This window comes from Cygnus atratus, chromosome 3 (genome assembly GCF_013377495.2).
Source record: "Cygnus atratus isolate AKBS03 ecotype Queensland, Australia chromosome 3, CAtr_DNAZoo_HiC_assembly, whole genome shotgun sequence".
NCBI classification, from domain to species: Eukaryota; Metazoa; Chordata; class Aves; order Anseriformes; family Anatidae; genus Cygnus; species Cygnus atratus.
In genome coordinates, this window is record NC_066364.1 from 13,312,032 (window position 1) to 13,336,887 (window position 24,856).

Consider the following 24,856-nt stretch of genomic DNA (forward strand, 5'->3'; position numbering starts at 1 on the left):
GATCCAAAGCAAGGCCTTAAACCAAACTTTTCTCTATTGATTTTGCTTTATTTTTCTGTTATCTCCTTTGGGGTGATTCATTTTTGATTGCAGAAATTCTGAGCTCCTGTAACTGTAATTACACCCACTGGAAGATGGAAGATTGATTCTGTGATGAAAGTGTAAAGTTCTGTTCAATACGGCAATAGATCTTGCATGGATTTTTTTTTTGTAAGTTGGAACCCCAAATTAGTTTTAATTTTAGTTCTTGTTGGTATTCTCATTTGTCTGTATTGCGTTTCCTGAGAAGTTTTGTGGGGGAAATTAACAGACATTTGTAAAGAATGAGTGCAAGAAACTGACAGTGCCCACAAAGAGACTGGTATGGAAATTGAGCAACCTGTATTCAGTGCGGTGACATGATCATGTATAACATCTTTCATGGGAATCCAGAAATACCTAACAAGAATGAAAGGAATTATCGAGTAATTCATCATTGAAAACTGAATGAGACAGTGATTCTGTGGGGGAGTTTGCAGCAGAGGACTCAAAGAATCATTTGAACCATGGAAGTACAGGTAGACAACTTTTCTACAGTAAACATGTTCTGTCTGTCTTCTTGGGTATATCACTTGATTCTGTGGTGTTTTTTTCTCATTATCACCAAATGTTTTGACGTTCTTTAAAATTCTTTATTTTTTTCCTTAAACTCAGCATGCTTACAACAAAATCTGAACCGAATTAGATATCTTGTCAATGAGGAAGTTACTTGGATTTTATTTCTGGAATTCTCTGGCAAACTTGTTCTTACAGGCAGGAATGAATTAAAAAATAAATACATTTGACAGGGGAATGCTTTTACAGATGTGGTAGCCATTACTGTATCTGGGGTGATAGGACTGTTACTGCGAAATGTAAAATTCCAGTCTTCAGAGAGTAGGAGTAAATCAGCTTTGTGAAGGGTTAAGATGCGTGGAATAATAATGCAGTTTAGTCTCAGGAGTGAGCATTAAGAATACTCGGGGAAAAATGTCTGGAGAGTATAGTAATATACATAGCAATATGTATAAGCAATATTTGGAAATGTTTTTCAAAAAAGCTTTTCTTAATCCAAAAAAACCTTATCAGGTTCTGGTTTTCAAATTCCTTAGGAACAATTGCAGTACCCCAAGGTACTATGATAGCTGTGACAAATGATTTGTAGTCTCACTTCTTTTACTTTAATGTCTTGTTATTTTCTGATTGATCAACCTGAATTTTGGACATTATCTATTAGTACATGTGTTGACTTGTCATATGCTATGAGAAAGTAGCCTGATTATTTCAAACACTGTTTCTGGATTGCAAGCTTTGCATAGAAAACTGCTAATATTTACTTCAGTATATTAAATTTGGGAGCCCAAATATATTTTTAAACATGCAAGTACTCCTGAATTTTCATGTTAGTGTGTCCTTCAGTGCTTGCTGCCATATAACTTGGAATAAGAGGTCTGACTATCTTAGATAACAAGTAATGATATGCTCTATGCATTATGTACTGAAGGGAAGAGGTAATTCATTCATTACCTACTTTAGTGCTCAGTTTGTGATGTTCTCATATTTTGAGTAGGAAAGTATAAGTTTATTTTGTGTGTGATGTCTTCCTTATTTATTATCTTGTGTAATCTGTTTTTCCTAACTTCTTGCTGGCTTCTGAAAACTTTACCTTTTTTATAGCTAGGAATATAAATCCTATGTTTTGCTTCATTTTTCTGTGTTTGAAGAGTGCTTTTATTTATGCAGTAGTTTGGTCCTCCCCCGTATGAAAGTAGAGCAAGAGTGCTAGAAAGGCTGTACAAGGCTGTTGAGTAGATGCAGTGAATTGGATGGCTGTGGTAACCAGTACAGATTGACATAAGTTTTACTTCAGTGGTCTTTTTTTCTAAAAACGTTTTTCTGGAACTTTCATAAGCAGTCGTTGTGTAGCTTAGCAGTTATATATTGGGATAGCATGTTGAACACCAATTGCTTTGACCTTTTTCTGGGGATTACAGTTCAATCTGGCATTCATTTGGCATAGAAAGAATGATTTGTAACACCTTACAGGAGAACCTAGTCAGAAGGCAATGTCTTTTCTTCTTTTTTTTTTTTTTTTTACTACCCATAGACTGAGGCAAAGTTGAATCGATAAATAATTTGTAGTAAATTTTGTTTCTTACAGGTTGGCACTTACTGAATTTATTTGGTTCTATAGCCTGCTTTAGCTTATGTGGCTAAATTACTCACTAAATAAAGTAGCGAGTAATTAAAAATACGTAAGGAACTTCTGGCAAGCAGGCAGCTTACTTTCAATCAGTGAATGCTGATTGGATATAGTATGGATGCAATATTTAAGTTAAAATGTGTACCATAGTGTTTAACCATTATTGTTGTAATTGCAGCCAAGAGGCAACAGAAAACATGGTGCATCGTTTATCATCACTAGAGCAATTACAGGTAAATATGACTTGTTTTTATGTTCCTGACTCATAAGAATCATGTGTAGATTGCCTGTAAAATGTACAGTTTCTCTTCTTTAGGGTGGCTAGTATAATGGAAATAGAGCAGAAGATGCATTTTTAGAAAGATACTTTCGGATTATCACTATTACTGTGTTATTGTATTTCATTTTTGTGAGCTCTCTTGCCTCTGTTAGGTTATTGGGACAAAATAATAAAACATCTAAAAAGTTTGGAAGTCCTGTTGTACTTTGCAAGATGTTGTTTTTCTGTTTCTCAGTTCTTACAGTTGGGCTATTGGCTATTTAGACAACTGTGAGGAAGCTTTATGATATTATGATCGTTGCCAATTCAGCTCTTGGTTTATGCATTAACTGAGTTGTGCTTTCCTTAGGCATTTCTCTTAGAAAAAATCAATACTCATCTCTGATTTTTTTTAATTTGACATTTGCATTTACTTTAATATAAGGATTCATTGACCAAGAGTAGAGGCTTTTTCCCCGTACAACTTTTTGTTTTGTGAGAACTTTTGAAATTCTATGTACAGTAAGCTGAAGAGTGTTTTAAAACAGCTAGGGATTTAATTTTTGCTTGCTTATTCATTTTTGTAGGTCCTGCATTGTTTCTGCTTCGATATATCTGGTACAGGTAGGTTTGAAAATAATGTTTAATCTTTTTATTTGGTAATATTTTGATACCTTTTTAATATAAAGTTATTGTTAATGACAGTAAAACTGAACACTGCTTAGAATATTATCTTTTCATCAACTGAGGCTGAAACCACTTGAGTTGCAGCTGAAGCCTATCTAGAAAAAAAGTAGTGTATGCTAGTTTAACTTTTTGGTTTTATAAGAAGTCTAAGTAAACTTGCAGTTGGAACATCCTCTTTCTCAAAACACTTGTTTTTCCTCTCCACTCCTAGTTGAGATACTGCAAGTGAATCTGTTTTCTTTTAAGCCTCAATGACAGGTATGGTGGCATGGCAGGGTTTGTTTCTATTGAGGCTATAACTTGTACTATTATTATTTTTTTAACAATTCAAACTGTTGTATAAAATGCTTTGTAAGTAATTTTGATTCAGAAAACACTAAAATGATCACTGAAACATACTGGAATAAATACAGTGTTCCTGGAGAATTTCAACTCTATGATTATACCACTCTGTTGAAGCTCTTTGCGTGTTTGAATATATCAGTTCTCCCTCTTTAGAGGTATTCTATTATTTTTGAGGTATGAAAATGCACTATAGTGTTGCTCACTGTGAAATAGTACTATAGCAGTAAGTCAGCAGTCAATGCTGTTTTCCCTATTTCTGGTGGTCTACTTTATTTTCTGCCTTTTTTGTTTGTGTTTGTGGGATCCATGCCATCATATAAGCCAGGTTGTAAGGATTCAGCTGCAAACAGAATGAACTTAATTTTCTTTATATCAGTAGTCATACTGATGGTCTGTTTTCTAGCTTTTAAAATTGATTCTAGCTGCCATTTTCATGTATTTATAACATACAGTTAGAAACAAAGGAGGAGAAAAAACAGATGAATATCAATCTTAGACCAGGTTCCTTAGGATCCAGCTAGGTATTGAAAATGTTTAAGGATGGAGATCCCAGAGCTTCTGGACAGCCTCTTCCAGGGCATGACTGTATTTATGGTGAAGAATTCTTTTCCTTATGTCAGCTTGGAATCTCCTCTGTTTTAAACTGATCAGCATTCCTGCCATGCACCTCAGTGACTCTCCTTGGAACCTTGTAGGTTCCAGAGGGCTTTGGTTAGCTCTGTCTGAAGCCTTTGCTTCTCCAGGCTCCAATTCCCTCACCCTGTCCTTGTAGGGCAAGTGCTCCAGTCCCCGACCATCTGGGTAGCACACCAGTTTACTGGTGTTCTTGTGGTAGGGTACCTCAAACTGGCTGCTGACCAGAGTCTGAAGAATGATGAGTAAATAATCAGATCCCTTAAAATGTGGCTATGATTCTATTAATTCAAATGAGGATGTTGTTAACCTGTGCTGTTGGCAGGGTGCATTGCTGATTCACGTTTAGTTGTAGTTGCTAAAACTTCCCAGGTGATTGGCTGTCTTAAAGCTAAGTCACTTGGCGAGTGTATCTCAGGTATTGCTAAGCATATGTTCTGATTTGGGCTAATACTTATTTATTTATCTTTTTCAGCCCTGCAAAGTTTTGTCTGCCAAATGGACTGGTTCGTCTAGTTAATAAGCAGATAAACTGGCAACTAGTACTTGCAAGGTAACCAGCTTATGTATTTATATGCTTTCGGTATTTGGTAATAGCGAATGTATTAATACTCTGCCCTGCCCACGTTGATAGCAATGTTGAATTAATAACATGCTAAAGTAATGTAGTTCTCTTGACCAAGAAGAGTAACAGGGGGTGTTCAGAGGCAGCCTTGGGAAAGAAAGGTCTTGGGAAAGCATAAACATATGTAAAGAAACATGAAAGTAGTATGGAATATTTTAGTTTATTATCACTAAGTACGATCAGTGGTTTAGCAAGAGTTTTGTATTGAAAGAGATGGTGATTCTTCAAGGGAAGTGGTGATCCTTTTGATGTGTGACATGCCAGCTGCAATGTTGTATGTTAAGTACAAAGACGGGAGTCTTTGTCTTACAAGTCTTATGAGGAGCGGCTGAGGGAGCTGGGATTGTTCAGCCTGGAGAAGAGGAGGCTCAGGGGTGACCTTATTGCTCTCTACAGGTACCTTAAAGGAGGCTGTAGAGAGGTGGGGGTTGGTCTATTCTCCCACGTGCCTGGTGACAGGACGAGGGGGAATGGGCTAAAGTTGTGCCAGGGGAGGTTTAGGTTGGATATTAGGAAGAACTTCTTTACTGAAAGGGTTGTTAGGCACTGGAATGGGCTGCCCAGGGAAGTGGTTGAGTCACCATCCCTGGAGGTCTTTAAGAGACGTTTAGATGTTGAGCTTAGTGATATGGTTTAGTGGAGGACTTGTTAGTGTTAGGTCAGAGGTTGTACTAGGTGATTTTGGAGGTCTCTTCCAACCTAGACGATTCTGTAATTCTGTGGGAGGCCTGCTGCTAAGGAGATGACCTGACTTCCTGAAGTATGGTAGCTGTGTGGTTCAGATAAAGCAATACAAAGTCTTCAAGTACTGCTGGTATAAACTTATCCATAAAAAAAGTCTGATTTTTGACTTGCCCAGCAGTAACATTTGTAGGCACTACTTCTGTTTTCTTAATGCTGCTGTTAAAGACTGTGACAGATATGTTTCAGTGATATAAGGGGAATTCTATTAAAACACTTTTTTTGTATAAGAAGTGATATTTTCTCTTTCATAACAAATTGGGACATTATGTTTAACCATGCAGAAAAGTGCACGGAGCTCTCTTCCATATCCTGAAAGGACTGGACTTTAACTGAACTTTCATTCCTTTATTTTCCTCTTTCAGCAACGGTAAATTGTTGGCAGTTGTGCAAGACCAATGTGTAGAAATCAGGTAACTTATGATTATGTATTGTTTCATAACCACAGTTGTAGAGTTATGAGAGAGTGTTTCTAGTGACTTGCTAACCATGGTTTTAAATGCTTTTTTTATTCTTTTAGAATGCTACATATATCCTGAAATTAGTCTATGGGATAATCTTAAAATGTGTTATCACTTAGAAAGCAAAAGCCTTCTATTTCTTTTTAGGTCTCGCCCACTCACCATTTTAAAAACAACTCACACCCAAAAAACAATTATAAATGCTATGGATTTATATATAAATACTTATCTGTATTTCCCTCCATGTTGGGGTGTGTTTGTGTGTGTCTTATTTTCTTAATTTTTTAAGATGTGAAAGAAAAGCAAGTACTGAACTCCAATTCATGGTCTTTCTAACCTTTGCCTTTCCATTCCCCCTTAAAGTGAAAGAAGTGAGACAAGGAGCTAGTATTACACTTCTCTGTATAATAGGTGGCATGTATAGTACTTCACCTTATTTTACAAGTGATACAAATTGCCATAAAGACTCGCATTTTCCTTTTTCCTTCTGTTCTCTAACAACAAGCTTTCCTTTGCCAGTTCAAGAACACGTTTAGCAGTAGAACAGATCTTGATTATGTTTACTTGCTTCACAAAAATCCATTTGCTAGAAGGTCAGACCTTCCATTTGTATGTAAAAGAAGCAAGTGTATGAAAATTGTTCAATCACAAGTGATGTGAACACCATAAATGTCAGTTTATAAACTATAGAATAAATCTTGTGTTTCAACTGTATTAATGTAACTATATTCTTGCATTGTTTATAAAATGTAACTTAGAGAATACTGGCTAGTTTAAGGAAAAAAATAACTTACACAGCATTTCAGAACTTCAGGAAGAATTTTGAACAACATTACTGCTAAATAGGGGGTATTATTTTTTTATGGGTTAAATGGAGGGTTTCTAAAATTCTAGTGTTACCAAGACTAGCTGCCTAAGGGTGAAGGCTGCTATCTGTCTTTTTGAACAAGTAGTCAAATACATTCAGGCCTTTGGATTGTGCACTTAAAGTATTTTTATAGCTCTTAGTTTATTCTGGAAAATTGAATAAGTGAATGTGTGTGTGTAGTCTAAATCCGTGAATCTTATTCTGCAGGTCTGCAAAAGATGACTTTGGATCCATAGTTGGAAAATGCCAAGGTAATGTGGCAACCTCTATATAGTTACTTGATGTGGCTGTTATTTATTCATGTGTTGCTAAGTGGTGGTATTGATTTACTAACTTCTTAAAAGTATCGTGAGGAGTCTCTTAATATTTTTGCTCTGTGATTAGCTCCATTTTTCCCCCTACTGATTCTTTTCGCATTGATTAACATACAGCACCTGAAATGGAGTGATAGTGAAATGAATGGATTTTGAAGGCATAGTGGATGTTGGAGTTTTTTTATTTTTCATGTTCGTTCTTGTTTTCGTTTTAGAAGGTAAGTTTATAATGATGACAGGAATCAACTTTTGATGCAGATGTCTTATTTTTTTATTTTTTTAAGGGATTATAGTTTTAGTTATTTATAGTTATGTATAAATAGGTATCTATAAATAGGTATCTATAGTTATTTATTTAGTTATTTATAGTTATCTTTTTCTTGTCCTTATCTCTACCTCCTGACATGGCAAATATCTATTTTCAGAAGTAAGTAGATGAACGATTGTCTGTCGGGCAATGACCATCTATAGAACTAGAGGTTCCAAACCATGAAAGTTACTCCGTACAAATCAGTTTAAAGCTCACTTAAATTCTGATGTGCTGTTTTTCCAACACTGGATGAGTTGGAGGTTGTCAGATGGTCCAACACAGTTCACTTTGTTGTGACTCAGACTGTGGCCTTTGACTGGTGAAAGAAACTTTTTTTTAAGAATGTTTTCCTTTTCTGTAGTGCCAAAAGATCCTAACCCGCAGTGGAGACGAGTGGCTTGGAGCCATGACTGTACGTTACTTGCTTATGCTGAGAGTACTGGAACTGTGAGAGTTTTTGACCTAGTGGGTAGTGAGCTTTTGGTCATTTCACCGGTAAGTGCTGTCTCTGATTAAATTTGTAAAAATTTAACTTCTTGTAAGGATAAAGGGTAATTTTTTTTTTTGTAAATCATGGCATACTTTGGTATTAAGGCTTACAATATGAATACCATGCATGGATATGCTATGAAGTATTTATCATATAATAGTTATATTAAAGTTAACTAAGTTTAAGTCATGTGTAGCATATGCAAAACATATCCTTTGTGCTGTTTTATCTGGGCAGAGTTTTCATCTTATCTTGGTCAGAACTGTGGTAGATCAGCAGGTACATCAGATTGTGGAAGTACAGAATCTTCTGTTTGGTGTGTGTGTGCAAATGGTTATGGTTTGTAATAGCAGATGAGAAATCTGCAGTTCATGGGCAGATTGTGTTATATATTGAAGAAATATTGCTAATAAAGCAATATGAGAATTTTTTCATTGGTAGGTATGAGAACATGTTGGGCCAGGCAAACTATTACATGTTTTGTTTTCTGTATTCAGAGGTTGCACTAAGCTAATTTGGGAGGGGTTTTCAAGTCTATTTCCTTAGCATATTGCTTTTGCGGACTTTTTATTAATAAGCTTTCTTTAAGATCAAGATCAAAGAAGCGTATTTTGTTACTATTAGAAACTATGAAACGTTAGCTTTTTAAAAACATTTTCATAAAAGTAGTAAATTTTGAATTTCTTAAAAGTAACCAAGATACTTTTTTTTCCTTCTTCTTTCTTTACCTGCCTTTCTCTCTCAATGTTTTTCTGCATTTTTGAGTAAAGGCAGCAAGTTTTCCGGGAGATCTGAGTTACGCTGTTGCTGGATTAATCTTCCTAGAATATAAAGCAAGTGCCCAGTGGTCAGCTGAATTGCTTGTCGTTAATTATCGTGGAGAGCTGAGAAGTTACCTTGTAAGGTAAGCACAAGTTTTGTTTTACTTGGAGAAGATACCATGAACTTCAAAGGAATTCTTTTCCACTATTTAAAGAAAATAAATCTAACTTAATTTTTTTTTTTACACCCATACTTAGTGTTGGAACAAATCAAAGCTTTCAAGAAAGTCACAGTTTCAGCTTTAGTAGCCATTATGCACATGGAATAACAACTGTCATTTACCATCCTGGTCACAGGTAAGTGTTTTGTTTGCTATCTGCCAGTAATATCGAAATGATGAACAAATGTGGCAAAATAAAACATGAAGTGTGTTGAACATGTTTAAAAAGGAGGGGAGGAGGTATCTATTTTAATCTTGGTATTTAATAAATCAGCAATAACAAGTCACATATTGCTGTACCTATGAAAGAAGGCCTAGTTGGTGGTCTCACTTGAATAATAATGAGTAAAGATATCGAGAGAAGTTCAGCTTCTTGAGTGAGACAGTTGGTACACTCAAACACCAGAACAAATGACAACTAGCACACTTGTGAACTCCAGAAGAGTTCCTTATAGACATGTATATCCTGTGAATAGGGTATCATGTCTTTAGTATTAAAGAGCTTTCACTAGGGTTAAGGTTTAAGTAGATTTTATTGCCTCTAGAAATGTAAATTAAAGAAAGCTTTTCTTTTTGCATACCTTTTTAGAGTTTCTGTTTTTCTTAAGTTGGATTTTTTTTTTTTTTGCCTCAAGCTATGGTACTTGTTGGCTATTTGACTAATTTTTCTTTAAGAGTTGTTTAAGTTTCTTTAAGTTCTTTAAGAGAAATGCTTTTTTTTTTTTCTTGACCTATCAAGTGTCTTAACTTGAGAAGACTTTCCTTTGTAACAAACACAGGACTTGATCTCAGTTTCTTTGAAATAAACATTTATTTTCTGTTTATTTGCAGTTAATACTGATGCTGGTGAGAGGGAGATGTGGTGGTCACGGGCTGTTTAGTCATGTAGTATGCCTTAATTTCAGTAATTTCTGTTTTTTTGGAAGATGTATTCTTAGCATGTGTACTGGAGAGTACCTTCAGCACTCTTTCAGAAAGGCTTGTTCTATGCTTCTTCAATGAAACTGTAACTTAGGTATAGAGAAAACAGCAGTATCTGAGGTATTTGCCTTGGCAGCCTGGGTCAGTTTATCTGTGTATTTTTGATTCTTCAAGAACACATGATTTTTATTTATCAAATGCAACACTTAACTTTAAGTGCTGTATTTGATAAATATAGAAAATTGTTTACTTGTTGCATCATTTACTGTCTGAGTATGTTGCATTAGCAGCATTTTTAGAATGTCAGAAATAACTTCAAAAGACATTTCTGAATTTGATGGGTTTAAGGGCTGGTTATAGTTTGCTTGTTTTTTTTTTCTTTTTCTTTTTTTTTCTTCCCCCTCTGGATTTGTTGCCTGGACTTTTCCCTACTGTTCTGGCTGGAACAGCCAGGCTTTGGTATTTGGAGTTGTCTTGTGATGCTTTTTCCTTAATTAGTAACATGTTGGGCACAGACACCAGATTTGAAAGGGGGACTGATTGGCTACCTGGTCTTGCAGCAGATGTGGTTGGAATAGGTCCTGGTTAGGCAATTCCTTCTGTTGAAAATGTATCTGCCATTTTTATATCTACTGGTCATATGGCAAGATAAACTTGGCAACTTACTCTTTGATTTCTTTTAAATTGTGAGAACTCCCTTTCTAGATATTTTTATTCTATTATAGCTACTAGGATTACATTTGTCAACACACTTCACTGCATTGTTTTAAACTAAAATTCAGTTTGGATATAGAATACTAGAATAAACTCTGTTAGAAACTTGTTCTCATCCTTCAATATTGAGATAGCTATCTTGAGGAAAAATTGGTTGTTGATGAGAACTAATGTTCTCCTAGCTTATACTGAAAATTAACCTCTTAAAGTAATGGTTTTCTCTTTCTAACTGCTTAATATTTAATTAGTAATTCCCCATATTTCGTACTTAATATACTAAATCTAGAGTTTTGAAATAGTAAGTCTGGATGATGGAGCTTTGGTAGCACTCTGACCAGGCAGCAGAAACAACTCATTCTTTCCTTTAATCAGACAAGGGTTCTTGACACTTGCTTCCAAATCTGCCTTTTCTGCTCCTAATGTGAGGAATGAAGTAGATTGATTCTAACAGCGCGGTTGCAAAGAATATTGGTTAATATTCAAACTATGGTCAAATAATTATTCTGATTGTATTAATATATGGATGTGCTTGTGTTTGATTTTCTGTGCATTTCTGGGCAAATGGTATCAGAACAGTTAAACTGTTAAAATAGATGAATCCATCAATAAGTAAATAAATAAAAAATAAGCTGATGTAGTCTGGACATCGCTTTGTGTGTGCTAATGACAGCTTCTTGCCACAGAAGTATATAATAGGGAGGAGAAAAAAGAATTCAAGTTTTGTGTTCTTTCTTTCATCTCACCTCCAACTAATAGTTTTTGTTTTCCCACTATTCTTTTATGATTGTGGGTTTACATTTTAAAATCTTATTATTAGTATGAAGTAAAAGCAGCATTGTCTCCTGTTCTTTTGTTCTTAGAACAGTTTATTCAGAATATTAGTAAATAAAATTAATTTCAGTGGAAGCTTATGGTCAGCATATTCTTTTGCCAATATTCTAAAATTTTCTATCATGGGAAATGCCCTTTCCTGACACAAAAATATGTGGTTATATCTGCTGCTAAAGCAATAAGTTTCTGTAATGTGTGTGTATTGCACATTCAGCAATTACTTGTTTTTAGCAGGAAATATTATGACCCATGGAAAAAAAAAATCATATAGAGTCCTCCATGACTGTAGTATCTCCTGGTATGTGTAATTAGTTGACTTGCTTAATAAAGTTGAAAATTGACACTTTAAAGAACTGACATTAGAGACCTGTAAATTCATGAGCAGAATCACTTGTTGAAATTGAGCTGTTGTTTTATCTGAAAAACAGGAGCTTGAGGGAGGCAGTTGTCTTAAATTGTGTGTTGAAGAAAATTTTAGATAAATATGAATCCTTCAAAGTTTCCATTTTCATAAACATGAACTTTGATCACTTAAGTTCAACATTGTTTTTTTTTGCATTTCATTTAGTTTTAGATGGTGCAGTTTTACAGATCTGTCTCTATAGCTTGTAGGCCTTGACTTACCACACTCTATTGCTATGTATTTGCCAGTTACCTATTAAACTGCAATAAAATAGCAATCAAGAACTTAATATATCTAATTGAAAAAAAAAGTAAGCATATGATAATTGCAAAGAAAATCTTTCAGTAGGGAATGTATCTGAATCTGTAGGAAAACATGAAATGGTAGCTTTGGGGAAAAAGTATAATCTTGAGTTTTACTGCTGTTGGAAAAAATCTTAATTTAGATGCTTAAATGCTTGCGTTTCCGTGCATTCCAGCTTTCATCTGTGATGGAATTTATCAACTTCAGTTGATAAAACTTAAATGTTTGCTTCAGTGTGAGCTCTCTGTAGGCTCTAATGGAAGTTTCATCACTTCACTTATTTTGTGTACTTTAATCTGGAGCTGAATGCCTTATTTCAGGGTTATCTGCAGTTGCTTCAGAAGGAGTCTGATGTTAGAGCCTAAAATGTGTGATGGCTTTGGGAGATGAAGGTTTTAGATTCACTTGAAATCTTGCTTGTTATCGTACCAGAATTGATGCGTGAAAAATTGTGTAGAAGTCTCAAGGTTTATTTTTGGATACCTTAATTGAACTTGCTGTCCTTGAGACCAGTAGTATACTAATTATCTTTAGCCCAACTTTATACAGCCCTTGAAAACAGAATATAATTGAGATACTGCAGGGGCAGCCAGCTTTTTGAGGCTGAAAGGAACCTCTAGAAATCATCTAGCCCATTCCCCTTCCAGCAGGGTCAACCAGAGCAGTTTGCTTGGAGCAATGCTTCCCACACTCCTCCTCCTTAAGATATCTATACATATTCATAGAATCTACCCTCAGGCTTCTCTTCATCAGGCTGAGCAGTCCTAGCTCTCTTTGCTTTTCCTGGTATAGCAGATGCTCCAAGACCTTCACCTTCATAGCCCTTTGATGGATTTGCTCCACTATTACGTTCACGTCCCCTATACTGGAGGGCCCAGAGCTGGATGCAGCAATTCAGTAGACTGTAAGGATGACATCCAGTTCGTACTGGTGTATGTGGTTATTCCTTCCCAAGCATAGGACTCTGTGCTTCCTGTTGTTGAACTTCATGAGGTTCCTACTGGTCCGTCTCTCCAGCCTGCTGTGGTCCCTCTGAACGATAGCACAGTCTAGCATTTCATCAACCGCTTACCCAGTTTTCTATTATCTGCAAACTTTGCCTCATAGTTCATCTTGTTAATGAAGCTGTTAAACAGTATTGGCCCCGGTATGAACTTCTGGGGTACACTAGTGACTGGCCTCCAGCTGGGCTTGGAGCTCTGAGGTACTCCCAGCCCCTAATCTGCTGCAAGGATGCTGAACCTAATCTGTTGCTCCAGATCTTCAGGTGAAGCAGGAGCCTCTGTTGGTGCCAGAAGTTGCTAGCTTTCCAGCCTCTTCCATTATTAGGGGAAGTCTCCCTTTCCCAGTCTGATAAACACGGGGGATGCGTGCCCCCCACTTCAGTACGTCTGTGAGTTTAGGATACTCCTGTATCCCCAGAGCAGAGTCTCAGGGGATACAGCCAGTCTCCTTTTCTGGTCATCTCTGATGCTGCAACAGCCTGCTGCCTTCTTTCTGTAGCACCTTTTGCCTGCTGAGACAGACCATCACCAAGCACACACCTCCAGAGGCAAGGAGCACCTGCTGTCCATGCCCCAACCTCTGGAAGAGGCCTCGATCCGAGACCTAAAGGCCTGTCTGCATCCCCCTGAGGGAACATGGTCTGAGGCAAGGTGGGTGCTGGGCCTGTGCCCCGGGCTTCATCACCACAGTTGCTAAAAACGTGTACAAAGAGTTTCTGGCCCACCTTTTCCACAAACTGTTGCACAAGTCACTGCAGCATCTGTTGGCTGTTTGCTAGGTGTGGTGCTTACACAGGCCTTTTTCTAGCACTTAGCAAAAAGGTTCCTAGTCAGGAGACAGCTGGAACAAAAGCTCAAAGCACCCTTTGGTCAGGAGCAGATGTTAGAACTTGTTGAAAGCTACCAGAGCTTGCTAGAAGTGAGGCCCCTTACAAGTAGCTCTTTCCAGTGATGTCAGGCACCATGAAGTTCTTTCTTTAAAGATTTCCCAGGAGTTGTCTGCTGATCCCAGAAGTATGTAGAAGATTAGGGGGGTTTAGAAATGGAGCCCAGAAACTGCTGCACGCTTGCTATGCTGTATGCAGAAAGCATCTGCAAGAATAAAAATTAACACAGATCTTACAGTATTAAGTACTAAAGGATTTTGCATTGATCCTTATGTCAATATCAGCATGGTAGATAAAACTTCCCCTTCCAGAGAGTTACTAGTAAGTGTCATTTATTAAATTGTTACTTTGTGGCCCATATGGAGTCACATAAACCTACAGCTGGTATGGTGTGATTTAAGAACCCAAATATTTGTCTAGGAAAAAATATCTTCACATTTTGGGGAGGGTGGATGTTGGGGGAATTGTCGGCACAGTATTTTCTTTACACTGAGACTAACTTAAAAAAAAAAAAAAAACCTCTTGTTGCTATTCCCAGGCTACCTGTCAACTTGTGTTATTTTGGAGTCATCTCCTGTCTAGTGCTGAAAAAATAATTGGTAAACAAGGCTGGATCTTTGCTGAGGCTCTCAGGAGTACCTTTCATTTTCTTTTGATACCAGTTGTGTTATTCATCATAATAGTTTCTGCCCCCGCTGTTGCATTTTGCTCTCTGAAAAGCTTTTTAAAATTTTAAGTACGTACTGCCATGATGAATTTCTCTGCAGTCCTGGGAGAAGGCTTTTTGTCTTGAGGCTTTGTGTTTTGTGTATGTCTAAACTGATGTGACATCTTCATTCCAGCTGTCATTGAGTTTCATTTATCCTAAAAGATACTTCTGAATTATAAATATGTTGCACTGCATATGACAGTTCTTTCCAAAATTTCTTTGAAAAGATTTATCTTGATGGAGTTTTTGAGAGCTAGTTCAGGCAGTTTTGGCGCTACTGTTGTCACTACTATTGACAACTCTTCTCTTGGTCTTTGTGCTACTGTTTGTCTCTGAGTCAACTCTGGCACAGTGCCGTCAATTGTAATTGAATTTTAGTCACTATTGCTGTTGAAATTTTTAACTCAGTGGCATGTTGCAATGGAAGTTGGAGCTCGCAGAAGAATGTAAATGCCTATGGATGGATAAGACTACAGAAAAATTAATTTTCCAGAGGATTATGCCTGCTGTCTTCTGGTTATTAGGTGTTGACAACTGTGCTGTGGTGATCTCATGAAGTTTGTGTTTACTGATTGAATTGTTTTTTTAAAAAAAAATTCATAATAGTCAAGTTGTGAAAGAGATGGATATGAGACTTGCTTCCAGTGATTTTTTTATCACTTCATGCATAATCTGTGTAACACTGATTTTTGCCAACATCTTTCAGAGATGTCAGGTGTAATTTTGTGTTCACTGATGCTAGACTGTGTGCTCAGATGTGAGTATCCAGACGTATTTATTTGTGGTCCGCTAGAATGGGCATGACATCATGCACAATAGGGTATATCGAGTCTCTTGTCCTAAAACTTAAAGCTGTTAGGAGTTTCATGTGATGTGCCATGTCTCAGTGTCTTAGTCAAAAGATTGATTTATTTGTATAGATTTTGTATTTATGTGCTGTAAGGTATTTGGAAACTTGTTTCTTCCTTATTTTTTAACTGCTGTTCTTCAGAAGAACTACGTATCGTGACTAAAAGATGGCTTTTGTACAAGTTGGGGACAGTTCTTACGTTCCTTGATCAGTGGCAGCGTGTCAAACTTCAGTGATAAAGTGGTGGGAAGCACAGGAAAGTTGCACTAGGGAAATGCAGGGGAGAAGGGAAACAAAATACACGCAGAAGAAAAATGAATGGATCATTAAGTGTATGACATTTAATCTGTGATTTCTTTCTCTTTTCTAAGGGCACTTTTCCCCAGTAATCGGTTTTCGTCCACTAGAAATACTCAGTTCATATTGTACATATCCATTAAATCAATACCTATTCTGAGGAGTATGTTATGAAGAGATTTATTTAAATTGCATGTCTAGTCATAAAAAAAAATACAGAGGGCTTCTTCACTTCTATACTAGCTATTACTTGGCTGTCTGGGTAGCTAAAACTGGTTAAGACGTTTTTATACAGTAATGTTAAATAAATTACTGTTTGTTATGTAGTTACAGCAGAGGTTTTTGTTAGTGAAATGCAGCAATGAATTTTTTGGAAATACGCTCAAATGGCAGATGACTGCTATATGAGCTTCAGCCGCTAGGTGGTAGAATATTTCAATATTAACTCGAACTTTGAAGATGGATAAATGTTCTGCAGGCTCAACTTATGACTTCGATCTATGCCTTTGTTTGCAGATATTTTACTTTTTGATGGGTTGTTCAATAAAATGATGCTTCCAAACAAACGTAGACGTCTGTTCTCAAAGCTTTCATCAAAGTGATCATAAGTTAATGCTAAAACTGCCTGTTAATAAGGTCAAAGGGCTCCAAGGGAAAATGTTTTGATACATTTTAGTGGTAATCAACAATAGTATCGAGTGTGCCTCAATTTTTTTTGTAAGTAGAATCTAATGTGTGTAATGAAATTACTGTGTTCATATTATAACTGATAATGTGGCTTTAGAAAACAAAATTGAAAAGTCTGTTCTTGCTTTGATCTTCAGTTAAAGGAGAAATATGTTCTGTACCACTTACTAGGTTTCCATTTATTCATGCTTCAATAGAATGACCAGAACTGTTCACAGAATCGTTTAGGTTGGAAGAGACCTCCAAGATCACCCAGTCCAACCTCTGACCTAACACTAACAAGTCCTCCACTAAACCGTATCACTATGTTCAACATCTAAATGTCTCTTAAAGACCTCCAGGGATGGTGACTCAACCACTTCCCTGGGCAGCCCATTCCAGTGCCTAACAACCCTTTCAGTAAAGAAGTTCTTCCTAATATCCTAGTATCCCCTGGCACAACTTCAGCCCCTTCCCCCTCATCCTGTCACCAGGCACGTGGGAGAATAGACCAACCCCCACCTCGCTACAGCCTCCTTTAAGGTACCTGTAGAGAGTGATAAGGTCACCTCTAAGCCTCCTCTTCTCCAGGCTGAACAGTCCCAGCTCCCTCAGCCGCTCCTCATAAGACTTGTTCTCCAGACCCCTCACCAGCCTCGTTGCCCTTCTCTGGACTCTCTCGAGCACCTCGATGTCCTTCTTGTAGCGAGGGGCCCAAAACTGAACACAGTACTTGAGGTGCGGCCTCACCAGAGCCGAGTACAGGGGGACAATCACTTCCCTAGCCCTGCTGGCCATGCTGCTTCTTATGCAAGCCAGGATGCTGTTGGCCTTCTTGGCCACCTGAGCACACTGCTGGCTCATATTCAGCTGACTATCAACCAGTACTCCCAGGTCCTTCTCTGCCAGGCAGCTTTCCAACCACTCATCTTGCAGCCTGTAGTGCTGCTTGGGGTTGTTGCGCCCCAGGTGCAGGACCCGGCACTTGGCCTTGTTGAACTTCATACAGTTGACCTCAGCCCATCGGTCCAGCCTATCCAGATCCTCCTGCAGAGCCTTCCTACCCTCGAGCAGATCGACACACGCACCTAACTTGGTGTCATCTGCAAACTTACTGAGGGTGCACTCAATCTCCTCTTCCAGATCATCGATAAAGATATTGAAGAGGACTGGCCCCAGTACTGAGCCCTGGGGGACTCCACTAGTGACTGGCTTCCAACCAGATTTGACTCCATTCACCACAACTCTTTGGGCCCGGCTATCCAGCCAGTTTTTAACCCAACGAAGCGTACGCCAGTCCAAGCCACGAGCAGCCAGTTTCTTGAGGAGAATGTTGTGGGAAAGGGTATCAAAAGCCTTACTGAAGTCAAGGTAGACCACATCCACAGCCTTTCCCTCATCCACTAGGCATGTCACTTTGTCATAGAAGGAGATCAGGTTCGTCAAGCAGGACCTACCTTTCATAAACCCATGCTGACTGGACCTGATCGCCTGGTTGCCCTGCAAGTGCCGCGTGACGACATTCAGGATAATCTGCTCCATGAGCTTCCCTGGCACTGAGGTCAAACTAACAGGCCTATAGTTCCCCGGGTCTACCCTCTGGCCCTTCTTGTAGATGGGCGTCACATTTGCTAGCCGCCAGTCGACTGGGACCTTCCCTGATAGCCAGGACTGCCGATAAATGATGGAAAGCGGCTTGGGCAGCTCCTCTGCCAGTTCTCTCAGTACCCTCGGGTGGATCCCATCCGGCCCCATCGACTTGCGTACATCCAAGTGCTGTAGCAGGTCACCAACCATTTCCTCGTGGATAGTGAGGGCCACATCCTGCTCCCCATCCCCTTCCACCAGCTCAGGGTACTGGGTATCCAGAGAACAACTGGTTTTGCCACTAAAGACTGAAGCAAAGAAGGCATTAAGCACCTCAGCCTTTTCCTCATCTTTTGTAATTAAGTTTCCCCCCACATCCAGTAAAGGATGGAGCTTCTCCTTAGTCCTCCTTTTTGTGTTGATGTATTTGTAAAAACATTTTTTGTTATCTTTAACGGTAGTAGCCAGATTGAGCTCCAGATGAGCTTTGGCCCTCCTAATTTTGTCCCTGCACAGCCTTGCAACAGCCTTATAGTCCTCGTGAGTGGCCCGCTCTCTTTTCCAAAGATTATAAACCCTCTTTTTTCTCCTAAGCTTGAGCCTCAACTCTCTGTTCAGCCAGGCCGGTCTTCTTCCACACCAGCTCGTCTCTGGGCACATGGGGACAGACCGCTCCTGAGCCATTAAGATTTCCTTCTTGAAGAGTGCCCAGCCTTCCTGGACTCCTCTGCCCTTCAGAACCACCTCCCAAGGGACTCTGCCAACCAGTGTCCTGAGCAGCTCAAAGTCAGCCCTCCGGAAGTCCAAGACAGCGGTTTTACTGGTCCCCTTCCTGACTTTGCCAAGAATAGAGAACTCTACCATTTCGTGGTCACTCTGCCCAAGACAGCTCCCGACCACCACATCTCCCACAAGTCCATTACTGTTTGTGAACAGAAGGTCTAGCGGGGCGCCTTCCCTGGTAGGCTCTCTAACCAGCTGCGTCAGGAAGCTATCTTCCACGCTCTCCAGAAACCTCCTAGACTGCTTTCTCTGGGCTGTGTTGTGCTTCCAGGATATGTCTGGGAAGTTGAAGTCCCCCACGAGAACAAGCGCTGACGATTTCGCAACTTCTGCCAGCTGCCTGTAGGACTCCTCATCCATCTCCTCATCCTGGTTTGGCAGTCTATAACAGACCCCCACCAGGATGCTTGTCTTGTTGGCCTTCCCGCTGATCCTAACCCATAGGGACTCAACCTTATCATTCCCAGCCTCAAGTTCCACAACATCAAAACACTCTCTAATACAGAGAGCCACACCACCACCCCTTCTGTGCTGCCTGTCCCTTCTGAAGAGCCTACAGCCAGACAATGCAGCACTCCAGTCATGAGAGTGGTCCCACCACGTTTCCGTGATGGCAACCAAGTCATAGCCTGCCTGCTGCACGATGGCTTCCAGCTCCTCTTGTTTGTTACCCGTGCTGTGTGCATTAGTGTAGATGTACTTCAGTTGGGCCATTTCCTTCTACCCCCAGCCTTGCCATTGTTCCCCCCGGCACAGCTCCAACAAGCCTTATTTCAGCCCCGTCCCCATTCTTACCGAGTTTAAAGCCCTCTCAATGAGCTCTGCCAGCTCCTGGGCTAGGATCCGTTTTCCCCTTAGAGATAGGGACCCGTCTGTGGCCATCAGGCCGGGTGCCGAGTAAAGATCCCCATGGTCAAAAAAAACAAGATTTCTGTGTTGGCACCAGCCTCTGAGCCACGTGTTAATCAGGTGGGCTTTCCGTGTCCTCTCTGTACCCCTCCCTGCCATTGTAGGCATAGACAAAAACACCACCTGTACTCCCGCTCCATCCACTAACCGTCCCAGTCCCCTAAAGTCCCGTTTGATAGCCTTCAGGCTTCTCTCTTCAATAGTATCACTGCCAGCCTGGACTGTCAAAAGAGGATAGTAATCAGAGAGGCGAACCAGGTTGGGAAGCTTTCTGGCCACATCCCTGACCCTGGCCCCAGGGAGGCAGCAGACTTCTCTATGGGTAGGGTCAGGCCAACAAATAGGGCCCTCTGTTCCCCTGAGGAGGGAGTCACCTACAATGATCACCCTTCTGTCTTTCTTGGTGGAGGCAGTCTTGAGGCATTCATAAGCTTAAGTTGTAATTTTTATTGTTCTTTGAGAGTAGGGGAGAATCTCAGGTTTGTAGCCAGATGTATTTTATTTTAAGTGCTGGGAGTTGTGCCTTATTTGGAAAGCCAAAGATGATAGGGATAAATGCCACAAATAAGTGTTAATCAAAAAATATTTAAATCTTTTTGTCTGTGAATGAACAGCCTGATGTTTGAAGCTTACTGGAACTGTAAGTTGTTATAATGTACTGAAAGTTTTTTTCATTACTACAGGCAAACTGCTGTAGTTCTGACTTAAAAAGCAACAACAACAACACATTTGTGTGTCAATATATGAAACCAGTAATGTGCCTTTGTGTATTTTATAGACTTTTGCTTGTAGGAGGCTGTGAAACAGATGAAGATGGAGTATCTAAAGCAACCAGTTGTGGGATATCTGCTTGGAGAGTTCTATCAGGATCTCCCCATTATAAACAAGTCACTAGTTATGAAGATGACATTAGAACAGTAAGTATATTTTCTCATTTTGTTGGATGATTATTGTAATTAGCAGAATTATCTAATGGGAAGTTCTGTATGTATCTCTTCTTGAACTGTAAAACCTTAATGCAATGTTCTGCTATTTTATAAGTAAGTTATGGTGTGAATTTTTAAAAGTTTCTCTTCCCTTCAAGCATCTGTTTGCTTTTTTCTGTAGTATGATCTGAACTTTTAAGTTTTTGATTATGACTTGTGGATTTCTTTTTTTAATGGGCAGGGTGGGACAAACAAAAAAAAAAACACGAACCAAATGCTCCTCCTTCTCCCCAGTTTGTACCACGTAAATATGTGAAATACGTTTTGTACTGGGATACGTCACCTTTTTTGCTGGAAAAAAAATTACTTTTGTCTGTTTTATGACTTAATAAGAAAAACCAGTAGAACTGTAATATTTCAGTTTTCTGACTCTTGACTTCATTGGCTTCTAGTAGAAATAAATGTTTGATTTGGTAACAGCTACCACGTGGTAGTTTGTGAGGGAATGGCAAGGAACTGCACCAGGGAAGGTTCAGACTGAACATCAGGAAAAATATCTTTACTGTGAGGGTGGTCAAACAGGCTTCCTGGGGAGGTTGTTGATGCCCTGTGCCTGTCAATATTCAAGCAGCATTTGAATAATGCCCTCAAGAATAAGCTAACTTCTGGTTAGCCCTGGAGAGGTCAGACAGTTGGACTAGATGATCTTTGTAAGTCCATTCCAACTGGACTATTGTATAAATAAATAAAAGGATACACTGAAATCAGCTTACAGTGCTAGGAAAAATTCCAATATTTATTCTTCTATAGTGATCGCTTTATACAAAAGTGAGGTCTTCATGGTCTTCATTTCATTGCAATGAGCAATGCTTTTCCGTCATATGATACATACATACCCAACAAAATAGGCAAAGTTATCCTTGCATTATTTTAAGATAGGTAGCCTTAGGGAAGCTTAAGAATTTTGAAAAGTTGTTTTGCTACTTTAAATTTACTTAGCTTTTGGTGCATAAAATGATGTATGGGATTCTTTCGTTTCATGGTATATTTCTGTTCTTACAGGCACAGAGAAGAGGATTATTAAGGATTATGAATTTAAGATTTTACAGCAGACGAGGAACAGAACAGGTATTAAGGTGTAGGTCTACCTCAGAAATGTATTCTACTAACATAATTGTCCATTAATGATTGCCTGGGAGACTGATTTGAAAGGAGTTTTAATTTAAGCAACTAAAGAATTTACATTTCTATAAAGCTTATCAAAAATAGTAAGCTTTTAATTTTAAATGGAGTAGCTTCTGTGGCTTTTTTGAAAATCCTATTAGTTCATCTCCTGAAGCTTGAATGTTGGTGTTTCCAGCATAATGACAGGAACAGTTTTAGTGAAGTAGAGTTCAATCTCAAATAGAATGTAAACCTTCATTCAAAAAGGGAGATGCAAAAAGCTACCTAGTTATTTGTTAATGAATATAATGAACGTAGCATGTGTACGCTCTAAAAGAGACTTGGTTGTTGTGCTGGTATTCCTCAAATATATGCCTTGAGGGGGAGCGAAGGAATATCCCAAACCAGCCTCTTGCACTACCTTACTCCTACCTGAAAACAAACAAAAACCCTCTTCCCTTACAGCCCTAAATTTTCATACATTAAGTTCAAATCAATCATTCATGGCTTAGATAGGGAAAATGGAGACTTAATTGTTGCTGTCTGTTATGAGATACTATGGAAATGTTTTCCTAAATAGCTGCAAAAGTTTATGATGAGTCAAACTTCTACTAGCAGGATGCATGTGAAACTAGCAAAACTGCTGATCAAAAGCAGTTTGTTCTTAAACAAACCCTGGGTATGTGTCTTGTATTCTTTTCACCCTTGACAGAGTGAGTGTGAAGTCTCATCGGATTGAAGTGCTGGTGTATGCTTTCTATGTTTCTAAGGTTTTGTGCATAGCAGTTTCAGCTTTCTTCTGCATGCATTTGGGGCTACCCATGTGGTATCTGCACCACACTCTCCTGTCTCTTATTTTGTATTTGTCTATAGCCTTTGTTTGATTCCTTCCCCTTTCCCTCCTTGTATTTTTTTTGAAAGTTTTCCCCTTGTGGTTTACAAGGAAGGAGCAGTAAAGAATTTACCTTCCACCCTTCACTGTGTCCTGCGGAGAGAAAAATGGCTTGTATGAAGTTATATGGACTTGGGAAATAACCTTAATAGATTTTTGGGATGTTTAGGCGACTGGTTAAAAGAAGAAATTGGATGCTTGGTTGGAGGGGGAAAACAGATCTTTTTGAATCTCTCTCAGGGGTAGAATGGGAAGAGATTTTATTTCCTTCACTGAAAATATAAAAAAGAAGGCTGAACTAAAGTGGAAGTTTACTGGAAGGCTAGTACTGAATATAACTGTGATAAACTTCATCATCAGTGCACTTGCCAGTACCAAATTCACAAAGGAAAGCAGAAATTGTTATTGAATGTTTTAATCCAATTTCTGAGCTTATAGTTTAAATCTGTGAGCTAGATTTTACATTCTTAGTAGGAAATTGACAACAGTGTTACAATGTGACAGGCACAGCAGCTAGGGGACTTGGTTATAAGAACTACCTGTATTTGGATCAGATTGTTAGAGTTGGTAACTTAAATGTCAGTTTTAAAATGGGAAGTGCCAACCTACTGAAGCTCTCGCTGTCTTATTCTGCAGTTCCCTGAAGTTGACAATTTGTTTACCAAGGCAGCATTGACTGCTTTGCCAAAGGACTGATTAATCTCTATAGATAACAATGATTGGGTTGTAAATTTGAACATATTAGCAGCCACATGGCTGTTTTTTAAACAGCAAAAGGGTGGTTACCAATACTAAGTAGTTATTTAACCTGTGTTTAAAATCTATGTTATGTACCACTGATCGTTCATCTGAATGGGTTAAATATTTTAGGTATATCTTTCTAAGTCCTTTAACAGTCTCTTGTTCTTAGCACTCTGTGCATGCAACTTGATTTGTAAAAAGAGAATTACCTTTAGTAGGCATGCACTATCCTTGAGAAACTAGAATACAAATTGCAGAAATTACAAATACAAATTTACACTCTAGGTACTTAAGAACATAATTGGAGAACACTTAAGAGTTATGAATATTAGAAAAAATCATAATTTGCTTAAAAAAATCTTAATATGCCTTCCATTTTGTGTAAAAGCACATTGAAAGCTAGAATTTAAGCAGTGCTCTCAATAAGTTACAAACCAGTCAACAGTGAGAACAATGAGCAGATTGCTTGATCATAATTGTTTCTATGGCATAGCTAGAACTTAAAACAGCCAAAGAAATGAAATAATTAAAAGCCAAAATAACTAACCAAAATAAAACCACAAAAAGGAGTCATCTTCAAATGATATCTGTTCTTAATTTGCTGTAGATTTTATATTAAAACTTCATAATCATATTGAAGTCTAGTAACTCATCTATAGTTCACTTATGTTGAGATATTTTCCAAGAGGGGAGGGTGTTACTTAAAAATTGATTAGTGTCAGACTTGGATAGTTCTAAATCCTAGATACTGAGTATTTACTGTTACTACAGGATGAATGTTTTATTAGAAAGCTTTTAAAAGTGAGCTACACTAATAAAATGAGATTCCATGATCAATATCAAGCTTTGGAAATCTACACACTTCTGTTTTTCAGTGAAGACTAGACTCTGAGAACCTGATGATGGCGTGCACAAACGAATCTAAATCTTGTTTTCAGAAACTGTTATGCATTGCCAGGGCACTAAGTTTGGCTTAAAAACTCAAGTGTATATTTTGTCTCATGGGAATAGTGTAGAGACGCAGCTGTAATTGTAGAGGAGTTCATGAATCCTTAATATTAAGGAAATATTTTGTTTGTAGGAGCAAGGCCGCTACATTTTGCCTGTAAGAAAAACTTCATCCAGGAGAAATGTAATGTTTTGTAGCTTTGATAAGGTTTACTTACAGTTGTTGAATTATTTCTTCAGTATGGCCTTAATCTGATGTTTGGCCTAATGCTGCTTCCTCTTTCCTGTTACCCAACCAAAAGTCTGCTACAAGGGGGAGAGAGCTGCGTGCTAAGCTGCATTTGGGTAGCCATCTTTCTTGGAAGGTGACTATGTAGGCAGGACA

The 24,856-nt window shown here is 38.5% G+C and overlaps 1 protein-coding gene across 3 annotated transcripts in view; it reads left to right on the forward strand.

Annotated features, from left to right (window-relative positions):
* NBAS (NBAS subunit of NRZ tethering complex) overlaps window positions 1-24,856 on the forward strand; it is a 190,318-nt gene that overhangs the window by 2,238 nt on the left and 163,224 nt on the right. The window contains exons 1-11 of one of the 3 annotated variants that reach the window (XM_035562548.2): window positions 148-210; window positions 2,400-2,454; window positions 3,068-3,104; window positions 4,621-4,698; window positions 5,877-5,924; window positions 7,048-7,091; window positions 7,826-7,959; window positions 8,725-8,858; window positions 8,974-9,072; window positions 20,579-20,717; window positions 21,789-21,854. In XM_035562548.2, the coding sequence (XP_035418441.1) occupies window positions 196-210; window positions 2,400-2,454; window positions 3,068-3,104; window positions 4,621-4,698; window positions 5,877-5,924; window positions 7,048-7,091; window positions 7,826-7,959; window positions 8,725-8,858; window positions 8,974-9,072; window positions 20,579-20,717; window positions 21,789-21,854 (849 nt within the window). In that variant the 5' untranslated portion in view covers window positions 148-195. Of the gene's footprint in view, window positions 1-147; window positions 211-422; window positions 558-2,399; window positions 2,455-3,067; window positions 3,105-4,620; window positions 4,699-5,876; window positions 5,925-7,047; window positions 7,092-7,825; window positions 7,960-8,724; window positions 8,859-8,973; window positions 9,073-20,578; window positions 20,718-21,788; window positions 21,855-24,856 lie in introns of those variants that run through there. The other 2 variants (XM_035562549.2, XM_035562547.2) reach the window with 2 other exon arrangements.